General features: G+C 38.7%; 1 protein-coding gene across 1 annotated transcript in view; it reads left to right on the forward strand.

Moving 5' to 3' along the window:
- The window catches only part of LOC101827852 (pyroglutamylated RF-amide peptide receptor), a 59451-nt gene extending 49811 nt beyond the window's left edge, over window positions 1-9640 (forward strand). Inside the window, exons 2-6 of the mRNA XM_005076108.4 lie at window positions 767-925; window positions 2952-3013; window positions 6592-6827; window positions 8114-8211; window positions 8646-9640. Of these exons, the coding sequence (XP_005076165.1) occupies window positions 767-925; window positions 2952-3013; window positions 6592-6827; window positions 8114-8211; window positions 8646-9004 (914 nt within the window). The 3' untranslated portion in view covers window positions 9005-9640. The remainder of the gene's footprint in view (window positions 1-766; window positions 926-2951; window positions 3014-6591; window positions 6828-8113; window positions 8212-8645) is intronic.
- Window positions 9641-12557: the final 2917 nt, after the last annotated feature.

The raw sequence follows: 12557 nt of genomic DNA on the forward strand, positions 1-12557 counted from the left end.
ACTGTTAGATTCTAAGATATTTAACAACATATTCCATTATTTGGAATTATCACACAAATAAAATGCAGTGTGTTCGCAGTGCAGCATCTTGCCCAGCTACACTAGAGAAAGCACAGTCAGTTAAAAGGATGGTGATAGAACACTTTATATAAAACTTTGAACAGTGATCCAAAGGAAAATAAAAAGTAAAAGCTGACCTTTGGGGGTCCTATGGCAGTTACTTCTTGGTTACGATTATACAGAGGAGCGAAAGGGGAGGAAACAGATGACCCAGCAACTCAGACCATAAGGCCAAATCATACTTTCCCCTCCACTGAGAGTCATGGTGGTATTGTCCTTTGTTTTGTTTTCTTTTTGAGTCAGGGTTTTACTGTATAACCCAGGTTGATTTAGATTTCACTATGTAATCCAGAATGGACTCAAACTCTCTGGATCCTTCTGTGTTTATCTCCAGAGTGCTAGGATGGTAGGCATGTTCCACTATCTCTGCCTACTTACATGGCTTCTTCCTGCCTGGTGTTAGTAGCTAGGTATGAATTTGTCCTCTCATTGTTTTAGTAAACATGCTTGGTTGGCCTTTAGAACATTAAAATCAGTCAGAAAAAACATAAGCCCACACACACTTCTATTATTTTGTGTCTATAATACAGTTATAATCATAAAGCTTTGAGTAGAGGCTCAGAATTAATTAATCATGACAGCTAAAATAAGACAGACTGAATATCACATTGTTTTTCACATACATATTTTTCTTTCCTTGTCATAGGTGCCTTCATTTGCAAGATGGTGCCATTTGTCCAGTGCACTGCCGTTGTAACAGAAATCCTTACTATGACCTGTATTGCTGTGGAGAGGCACCAGGGACTTGTCCACCCTTTTAAAATGAAGCAGCAGTACACCAATCAAAGAGCTTTCAAAATGCTAGGTGTGTTTGTCACTTTGTGGTACTGTGATAAAACATCTGAGTTGAAGAACCCAGACAAATGCTTATCTTTACTCACTGGTTCAGTTGATGGTCCTTAGCTATGTTGTTTCTGGGCCCTTGTGTAGTGAGGCAGAGCACTTGTTGGGGAGCTTGTGCCAGATTGGGTGGCTTACTTCTTGCTAGACAGGAGGCATGGGGACAGAGAATAATGGTCTAGGGACACAAATACCTTTTAAAGTCAAATAATCAGTGACCTATGCCTTCTGTCTGGACCCACCTTCTCATAGACCGTTCTGATTAAATTTATCAATGGAATAATCTGCCTTTAAAGATAAAGCCTTCACTTCTCACATTCGTCACCTAACAACCAAACACTTAACATGGGAATCTTTAATTGGTATTTCAGATTTAAAGTGTAATACTAGTTAAGACCACCAGGTATGCCAACTCTGTGCTAATGCCATTTTTCATAACAGAACAAACCATATCCATGCACTTTCTAAGAGTAGTTTCTCACAATGTGTAAGTATTAGGATGTGATTTGAAGTGTTCAGTCTTTTGCATATACACCTTTGTCCTTTCTGTCTCAATCTTGATACATGTTTTGGGGGCTAAAGAGATTGCTCATCAGATAAGAGAATATACTGCTCTTTGGGAGGACCTGATTTCCATTCTACTTAAGTTGAATGGCTAACTACTGCCTGTAACTCTGGCACCAAAGAATCTGATACCTTCTTCTGGCCTCCATAGGTACATCCACTCACACATACACATAAATAAAGTAATAAAAGTAAATCTTTTAAAATGATGCATACATTTTAGACTTAAAGAAGTGGTCATAGAAGATAGTCTGCAATATATTTAAAAGTTTTTCGTTTCAGGGCTGAAGAGATAGCTCAGTGGTTAAAAGCACTGTCTATTCTTCCAGAGGAGTGAGGTTTGATTCACAAAACTCCCATGGTGGCTCATAACTGACTTCACTGCCAGCATCCATGCAAACAAAATATACGTACACAGAAATAAATATAAATGTGTATGAAATTATTCATTGATCCAACAAACGTGAAACAGCTCCTAAGGGCTGGAAATTTTCCTTAGATTCTCATTTGAAGATATGAAGGATGGATTGTCTCTGCCCTCCAGCATGTCAGGGGAAGTTGAGAAGACATGAACAAGGGTAGGTACAGAACCACTAGAGAAGTAGAATTTGTTTGAAAATGTCAGCAATCTCCATGTCATGTATGAAAGGTGACTTCTGAGTTATCCTGGAAACAAGTCCACAGATGGACAGTGATGACAGAGTGACCCAAATATGATGTGGAGCAGGACAGGGCATTCTGGGATGTAAGAATGGAAATGAGCCAAATACATCCTTCCCTAGTAGGGTTTAGGTGGGAAAACATGCCCTGATAAAAGGAGAAAATGAGAATATATCAGGCCATTGCTATAGATTTTGGATTTTTATCTTCCAGGAAATTCAATCATATAAAAGAGTTTTTAATACTAAAAATATGCAGGGGCTGGGAAGATGGCTCAGTAAGTAAGGGTATTTGTTGTACAAGAATGAGGACCCACATAAAAAGAAAGGCATGACCAGATATGTCTGCAACCCCAGCACTGTGGTTGTTGGCCAGGGAGTCTAGATGAAAATAATGAGCTCCAGTTTCAGTGAGAAACTCTCTCTCAATGCAATAATGTAGAAAGTGCTAGATCATGATACCTGATGTTCTTATCTAGGATCCTCATACCCATGGGAGAGCACATCCATATGTGTGTGGGGACACACACACACACACACACACACACACACACACACACACACACACACACACTTTTAGGAAGACCATTGCAGCACTACTTTCTAAAGCAGTGGAAGAACAGAGACCCTTTGAGGAGGTAATTGCTCTACCCCAATGGAAGAGAAGATAGGAGCAAAAGGGACCAGGCATCATTATAATTAGAGAGTTAAGCGTGCATGTAGTTTTCTGATCTATGCTGTATTTTGATAACTGCCATATTTTTGCAGGTGTGGTGTGGCTGGTGGCTATCATCATAGGATCACCCATGTGGCATGTGCAACGACTTGAGGTAGACTCAGAGCTGAGATATTCTCTCAGTCTCTTTCCTTGGAGAATACTGTGGTGAATATATATGATCTCATCCATTTCACTGAAATTAGATGATGTTTCAAAATTGTCTTCTCTGTTATTTAAATCTACTGGATACTGTACAGTTAATATTTAAAGTTCAGATTTCAAAAAAGTCAAGTTACAAAATGACCTTCGTTCCATATTCTTAACTTAATGTGTTTTTCTTAAAATATTCCAGTCTTGCTACATCAGAGTTCGATGACTTTTGACTTTATTTTATTATTATTATTATTATTTATTATTTTCTGAGACAAGGTTTTTTTCTATGTAGCCCTGTATGTCTTGGAACTGACTCTGTAATCCAGGCTGGCCTCAAATTCAGAGATCTACCTGCCTCTTCCTCCTGAGTTCAGGGATTAAAGATGTGTGCCACCACTGTTTGGCTGACTTTCTTTTATTGTAAGTCACTTAAAACTAACAGATTGTCTCCTTGCTAGCAGATTTTCCTGTTGCCCTATTGATTAAGAAATTGAAATCTGAATTAGAAGCATGTCCAGGTGCTAATTTTTCCCTCTTTCTTCTTTTCCCATACCTTATGTGAGATTATTCTGCCATGTATATGAATTTACAGTAAAAGAACACGTTAGGATAGTGGTTATGGACAGCTTAGCCTGTCTACTTGGGTGTACATTAGCATGGCTTGTAGTGTAGCACAGGCATTAGTCTTCAAAGTCAATAGGGGATCCATCACACAGCTTGGATTCTTAATTTATAAAGCAAAGTGTTCATTCTTTTGTACCCTTAAATAGACAGAGGCAAATCTGAATCCTTCCTGAGCATGCCATATTTTCAAAGAGGATTCCAAATGAGACCTGGAAGAAAGTAAGTACATTAAAGAAAGTACCCAAGGATGAGGGCATTGTCCCAGTGTTACAGAGCTTGCTCAGCTAGTGCACACTCTAATATTAAAATATAAGAATAAATAAAATACAGTGTCCCAATATTTTTTGTGTAAATGATCTATTGAGCAAGCTGACCTCTATGAGAGCAAAAATTAGCTTTATTCTGTTGCGACCTGTGGAAATATCACCTGAGAATGTCATAGTGAAACACGGATGGAGATGATCAGGCCCTGCAACACTTCCAGTCAGACAGATATTTAAATTCTTATGGCCCTGTCAGTCACAAGCACTGTATGTGCTCTGCTATTAGATGCCCAGGACAGTGCCATGGTCACATAAAATCCTAATAATGATCGCTTTAAAATGTGGCGTTTGCTCTAGCAGCACACGCACTAAAACTGGAGTTATTCAAAATCCTGTCTTTCCCTTAGCTTGAGATGCTTTGATGTTTCTCTCCACACTCTTGGCATCTCTCTTTGGAAGCAACAAAGAGAGGAGAGGGGGCTGAGCCAATGTTTTGGTCCTGGGATGGGTGCTGCCCAGGGCTGATTCTTTCTGTCTAGCATTTCTGATGACACCTTTGAGGTTCTGGCTACATTCTCCAATCCATTACTTATTCTAACAGCTGCCATGGCTACCTCCTTCTGCTGACGCCACCCATACCTCACACACCATGTTTTATAAATGACAAAAGCTAATTCTCAATCCTGGAGCTCATTCCCTGCCAGAGAATTCAAACAGATTTATCAATTTAATAAAACACTCATCACATATTCTAAATACATAAATCATTTAATTTGTAGAAAATGGGTCTATCTGGTAGCATAGACAAAGTCATGCTCATTACTAAACTCAGTCAAAACCTATTTGTTTCTTGTCAGGAAAAAGTCCGATTTCAGATTTGAAATAAATATATCAGTGTGCATCCCAGGACCACAATCATGTTGAAACTCCATTAGAGAGAACGTAATTGAATGTGAGAGTCGAGCCTGTTCCTGGGTGATAGACAGCATCAAAGCCATTCTTTGCCTTTAACAATCTTGCTCTTTTGCTCCTTTTTCCTGGGCTCTCTCAGATTGTGAGTTGACTCACAATCTTCAGAGATGGAAATCAGAAGATTCAGTATAAAGTGTTCTTATTTTTCCCCTCAGTGCATAAAAATATAGCTCACAGCACCCCAAACCTCATCAAAGTGCCATGTTTCCCTAATTCTGGACAGCCTTGACCAGAAGTTTACTCAGGACAGGAAAATGCAGAAGATTAGCCCAGTAGATTTGTGATTTCTGGAGGAAGGTACCTTTAGTAACATGAGTCATTTGAATTGTGCTCAATGGCAAGGTTTGTCTTGGATGATGGATATGATTGTCTTTGAGTTGGTGTAGGTGGTGATGGGAATGGAAATATAGATAGAGCTCAACCCCAGCCATAGTTGTAAACAGTTAAAGATTAGAGACACATTTTCTTGAATACAACAGAATCAGGGTAGGGGAGCAACTCAATGGTAGTGCACTTGTCTTGCATGTGTGCAAGGCTCACAGTTTATTCCCTATGGCCATAAGAAATGACAAAGAGAATCTGAACCTGGTTGTCATGAATCCAGCTTAGTATGTATTTGGAGAGCCTTTGTCTGTCTCTGGCATAGTATGAACCAATCTGGAGATTCACAGTTTAGTTCTGAGCTTTTGGCATGTGTCAGTACATGGCCACTATGGTCACTGACCCTTGTGAGCTCTTCCCACAGAAGTCAGAAATAATTTCATTTTCAAATCTGTTTTCATTAAGTGCTATCATTCATAGTCATCATCACCAGTAAAACCTGAACCACAACTCAAATTGTCTTAACTTTTGAACTGACATTGAAAACTGATGATGAGATTTTCTGGGACTATAAGTAGAAATATGTCCTCAAGGAATTCCATAGTGACAGAGATTTAATAAAGTGTCTCCTTTGCATTCCTCTCCCAATGATAAGATTCAGTATATACTTTAGATGTTTACTTTGCCTCTTGAAAGGAGCCTTTTAGCATTTGATGCCATCTATGATGGTTGTAAATTTAGTGAATTTAGAACTCGAAAGGTGAGTCCACGGGACTCAGAATAGCAAATAATTAAACAAATACAATGAAAACATCTATAGATTGACAATAGCTTAAATCCAGCACCTTGTTCATTTGAAAGCTACCAGCTACCTTTCCATATCTTTTATAGTCTGGTGGTTCTGACATGAAATAATGATAGAAATATGGCTAGGTTCCTCTTACTTTGAAGAAAAATCATGCTTGCCAAGTCTGTTTCATCAAAAGTTGAGAAAGAAAATGTATTAGTTGAATGAATATTAAACTGGATAGCTTATGATACACAATATTTTCCCAAGTGTACTCTCTCAGCCAACTGAAAATGTGTGGCCCATGAAGTAGAAATTGAGAAAGGTAAAAGGTGAACATTGGAGACACTGTACTGCATCCCATTTAAAACCGCAAAGAACAAAACCAAAGCCTTAGTGGTCCAGGGAAAACCTACAGTTGACAACAAAATAATCATAAAAGCTGGTCCAAATTCATCAGTGACTGTGTGAGCGGTTTTTAAGATGTCATAGTGGAGTGACACTTAGCTGTGTTCTGCTCTTTGGATGGTGATTATTGTGTTTTATGACTGAACTGTTTTTACTGAAAAGGTTAAGTATGACTTCCTATATGAAAAAGAACACATCTGCTGTTTGGAAGAGTGGAGCAGCCCCATGCATCAGAAAATCTACACTACCTTCATCCTTGTCACCCTCTTCCTGCTGCCTCTCTTGCTGCTGCTTGTCCTGTACAGTAAAATTGGTTATGAGCTTTGGATCAAGAAAAGAGTCGGGGACGGCTCAGTGCTCCAAACTATTCACGGAAAGGAAATGTTCAAAATAGCCAGGTCTGTTTATTAAAGTGTTCACCAGTGTTCAAAATATGTTTTATTAGTTGTACTGGAAGGGACCACGTATCATTTATAATTCACTTTGAGAGCCTGGACTTACTTGAAACCATAACGCTGTGCGGTGATGTCAAGACGCACTGTCCTCCCTCACTGCCAGTGGTGTTAGAAATATGCAGAAAACCTTGCTTCAAAGGACACCACGTTCCCCACACATACAAGGCCATATATTTACATCTGCCCTTAGTCCTTCCCACTTGAGAGTGAGGTTAAAATGCTGACATGGCATGGAAATCCCAGAATGTGGCTTATTTTAAATGACTATAATTGATACTTTGTATTTTAACTCAAAGGGAGTGCTATCTCATATTATTTATTAGCATCAATTTCAAGAAAACTTTACTGCTGTGTTTGTAGTTCCCATGGCATAATCTATGTTGAATGACCCTTAAAACAAGCAAGCAGTACATTGCTTAGATTAGTGAGTTGACTGGATTTCTTGAGTTCTTGAAGTGTGCAGTGACCTCTAGTGACCAGTTAAGAAAACTTTCCTCTGTGTATACACTGGAGCCTGAAGACAGCTGAGCACCCTCAGACTTAGCGGTCCACTTTCCCAGGGGACAACAAAGCACCCTAAGACCTAGCAGTATCGCTTCCCCAGGAGAAACGGTTGCCAGACAGAAATGACGGATGATGAGCCTGAACTTCTGAAACCGAAAGCACTGAGCACACATGTAGATCTGTGTAGATATAAATCTAGTTTAGAGAAATGAAAAAAAGTCAGCTTGAATCCATGGTTGATCACATTATAGTTTTAACTCTATCATTGAGACTTGCTGTATGTTATAAGTATTGCTATTTATTTGCTGGAGGTATGGACTGCTTTACACACATGCTGAGGGAATGGAATCCATGTCACTGAAGAGACACTTGTAAATTTAAAACCAGAGGATATCATTTATTAACCACCCAATTGTGAATTGAACTTCTCTTTTCCCCAGTTTCTGCCTCTGTCCAGTGGCTTATTGGGAAAATGAAACCATACTGTATGTCTGCAGTATAGTAGAGTTCCAGACCTAGGCTGAGCATTTATCACAGGCATGTGTCAGGTATGAAGACTATAAAGACAGGAGAAAGCTGATAATCTGCCCACAGACAGCCTCAAGAAGTTCACCAACACTTGACAAAGTGTGGTTAAGTGACATGGCCTCAAAGAGCAATGGTTTTGCTATCACTCTGACACATTTGCTGAGGCCAAGCTAACCAATGTTTCTTTGTGGGTCTAGGAAGAAGAAGAGAGCCGTGATCATGATGGTGACAGTGGTGGCCCTCTTTGCTGTGTGCTGGGCACCTTTCCACATCGTTCACATGATGATTGAATACAGTGAGTGCTCATCACTCTTCTCTTTTCTTTTTATGGGGGAATTTCTAGTTCATTTACCTCTATAACAGATGAAATCATTGATTTCTCACTGGTTGCTTTTCACTTGGATAATCAAGTGTCAAATACAAACATTTCTTTTTTTGTGTTTCTGGAATGGAAGAGAACATATGAAGGTAACTGTGCTTATGTGAAGCTTGGTGTTACTGAACTGAAAGTCTTCAAATCCTACAGAATATGCCAGACACCAGCCAATGCATGGGTGAACACATTTTACAAAAGTGCTTTTATCCAGACACCGGATACCTCTTTCATGAGTAGTCATGAGAATGCTAGCCACTAGTGCAAGTGCAAATCTTTGTAAATACTTATGACAGAAATGTACAGTTACCTCTTGATCAAGTCAATAAACATTCTAAAGTATTACTTTATTTCAGGTAATTTTGAAAAGGAATATGATGAAGTCACGATCAAGATGATTTTTGCCGTAGTGCAAATAATTGGATTTTTCAACTCCATCTGTAATCCCATTGTCTATGCAATTATGAATGAAAACTTCAAAAAAAATTTTGTGTCTGCAGTTTGCTATTGTGTAGTAAAAGAGACATTCTCTCCAGCATGGAAGCATGGAAGTTCAGGAGCTATGGTGATGCAGAGGAGAGCAAAGTTAGATGGCAGAGAGAATCTTGTAGAGATCAGAGAAGATGCATTTGGGGACAACAACATCAGTGTCAAGTGGTGTGAACAGCCAGAGAAGAAGAAGAAGAAATCACAAGTGGCATCTTGTTCTCTTTAGCTCTGAATTTCTGAGACATCTGCTGTAGGTGTGGACATTAATTGTAACAGTTTCTTCAGAATCAGTATCCATCACATGATAATTGAGAGAAAATTTACATAGAGAAAAGTATAGAGCTTTCATGTTAAAAATGTTGAAAAGCCCCTGAAAGGTAGAGGTGGGGGAATCAGGAATTTAAAAATAATCCTCAGCTGCATAATGAGTTTGAGGATAACCTGGCCTACGAGAGACCCTGTCTCAGAAAGTCAAAACAGTAACAGCCATAGCTGATAGTGACACAACACTTTTCCATTGAAAATACATATGAACTATCATTTAAAAATTTTGATCACTCTTGTAATTGCTAGATAACATTTTATCTTTTTAATTTTTTTTTATTTTGTGTATACGAGTGCATGTATGTCTGTGAACCACGTGCATGCCTGGGTGCCTACAGAGATCAGAAGAGGGTATCCAGTTTCCTGGAAATGGAGTTGCCGGTGGTTGTGTGCTGCTACATGGATCCTGGGAATCAAACCCAGGTATCCTGGAAGCGCAACCATCTCTCCTGTCTTAAAGTGTTGTTTTAAAAATCTTGTATAAAACTTGCCAGTCGGTGGTGGCTCATGCCTTTAATCCCAGCACTGGGGAGGCAAAGGCAGGCAGATCTCTGTAAGTTCAAGGCCAGCCTGGTCTACAAAGAACATTCCAGGACAGTCTCCAAACCCACAGAGAAACCCTGTCTCAAAGCAAAACAAAACCCCTAAACAAAACAAAAAAATCTTGTACTCAAGTGTTCTTGGCTAGTAATTTTTGTCTATGTGGTCAATGTGATATGACTTTCTATGTATTGCTAAATTGAATGAAAACATTAACAATGCATCTTCCTAGAATGTTAATTTAGTAGTTGAGCATCACTTGTGACTGTTAAAGTCATGCTCATTCTTTTGCAAATGAAGACTGTACCAAAGCCAGTGAGTCCAAGAAAATGCAGAAGCAACCAAGTGTCAAGTGCAGCTTAGCAATATAGTACATGGACTGGAGTTTCTTAAAGCCCCAAGTGATCATTTCTGTGGTGACTGACAAGTCTCTTATCCTTTTTTTAGTCTCCATTTGTTCCTGTGTAAACTGAAGTTGATACCTGCTCCACTTCATAGAGTCACCATGAAAACTAAATGTGACACAATTAGAAAAGAAATTTGAATAATAAAGCTGTCTTGTCTTCTGAAGCATTGTCCTGCTCATGTGCCCAGGTTCCCCTCTTCCTGCTCTGAGTCTTGTCTTGACCCTGTCCAACTTGTCCCTCACACTTACATTTGGTTTCTCTACTCAGAATTATAGCTTGAGAGACCTCATGCATCAACAGGACACACTCCTTCCTTTCTTTCTCATACACACGTATGTTTACAATACAAATATTTGTATTGTTAAACTGTTTATTTTCACTAGTGGGATGAACAGTCTTTCCTTATGTAAGTGTAATAGGTAAGTGTATAACTGAATGCTACGTATGAAATTTTCTGTTCCAGGGCTGCCCCCAAGAGATGGATCGGGATACTCAATTGATTTGTCTACCCAGATTTCTTCCCTCCAACCCCCTCTCTTTGGTCTTCTAACTCACACATGTCACAGACTCAGAGGCCGCCATCAGAACACAGGACCATCTCCTTTCCGTCATCTAAGATTTTCAAAGTCCAGTCATAGCCTTGTAGCTTAAATATTTCTTCTGTCTCCAGTTTCCAGTCTTGGTTCTTCTTAGCTGCTAATAAAAATACCAAGAACAATAAGTCTGCTTTGTGGTTTAAGCTTTAAAAACTGGGAACCAAAAAATGTAAGCTACCAACTCCTTGGTCCAGACTGTCAATGTGTCAGTGAAACATTCATGGAAAAGATGAAGATGAAATAATGTGTAGTATTGGGAGAGGGGGAAATGCCAATATGATAGGGAAATTAGCAAATCAAAGAGAGGGAGGCTGGTTTATGTGTTTGGGAATGGATTGTTTGAGTCCTGTCGTGAACTCTCAGCCTGTATGCCTGTGTGCCTAGATATCCTGTTGCTCATTAAACAACAAACATTAACATGAATCTGAATCACTGACTTTGGTTACCTTTATTTGTTGGCTGTATCTGTGTAACTTCTACTCTAAATATGAACACAGAAAACATGCTAAGTTGGCAGTTATTAGCTTCTCCATTACTGAATACTAAAAAATTCTCAAGCAGTACAGAGCTGAGCCTAAAATATTTTAGGTACTGGAAAATAGTGAATATTTAAAATTGTGGCCAGCCTATGAGAATGTCTGATGTCTAAGAATGTTAAGTGCTCTTTCAGATGTTCACTAACCAGAATCTGAATTTCTTCCCTCAACAACCATCTATTCAACCATTAACTCATTTATTAATTGGATATTGGAGATGTTTAATTTGGAAAAATCATCATAGATTCAGGATATTAATGTCATTTTATCAAATGGTGGAAAATTGACTTTAAATTTTGTTCACTCACTACTCCTTCAAATTTTGCTAACATGGAAAGTGTTTCTTAATTTATATGCTTAATTTAAATGTCTATTAAAATACTTTTGTCCTGGGAGCATAATTTTAAAAAATAGGCATCCCATTTAATGGAGATTTAAAAAATAGCGAATAACCATTCCTTTGGCTAAAACACCCAGAATTTTATAAAAAATAAATGCTCACTCTGAAATTTCAGTCTGTGTTGTGAAAAAGGCATTCAGATGAAGTGCACAAGTTAAAAAAATAATTTGGACCTTGAGAGCATTGGCCGTTTTGGAATGGGGATTGTTGGAGATGATGGGGAAGGAAGTCATGCATAAGGAAGAAGATGCAAAGAGTTGGTCATAAACCAGAAGGCAAAAAGGCCTGAGATAAGCAGTGACTTTCTTAAAGCACTAAGCATCCTTAGCCAGAAGCTAGTTTATGAGATACACGTTTCTGTGCTCTGAAGCTTTTCATAGTGTGGGGATATTTCTGCCTTCTGCTATTACTTACTATTCTGGTTCAATTTTTTTTCTGAAATGCTTTCTCCAGTTCTCTTTCCAGTGGCAAAATCCAGATAATACAAGCTTTTTGTTCTTTGAAATGTCTTAAGTGTGAATCTAATGATGTTAAGCACCTCTGACATGCAACGGTATCCACCACCAGTTTTCACGTGTCTTCTAGCTTACAAAAACCGACCTTAAGTGACATCTTATCACTTTCTGTTCTCCTGGCCCAGCAGTCACCTCTCTCATTCCCTCCGTATGTTTCTGATTCCTCTTATTTTCTCTGGGGGAAGGAATCCTGAGAGCATGTTTAAAGAGATGGGTTTACAAATAAACAATCTGAATTTATTTCTCCTCGGGTTGTCTTTTATTTCCCCCTCTGATACAGGTGATACAGCTGTAGGAATTTTTTGGTAAGAACCTGGCAGCACATAGATTATTAGAAGTCTATGTAGTGTCTGCTTTATTCTTAATTTTGGCATTTCTGACATAAATTTATAATTACACACAATTTGTCTGTTTTGTGTGGGTATTTAGTGTACAGTGTCAGTTTAAGACCTTTTAACAGG

This window comes from Mesocricetus auratus, unplaced genomic scaffold (genome assembly GCF_017639785.1).
Source record: "Mesocricetus auratus isolate SY011 unplaced genomic scaffold, BCM_Maur_2.0 Super-Scaffold_100676, whole genome shotgun sequence".
Lineage (NCBI taxonomy): Eukaryota > Metazoa > Chordata > Mammalia > Rodentia > Cricetidae > Mesocricetus > Mesocricetus auratus.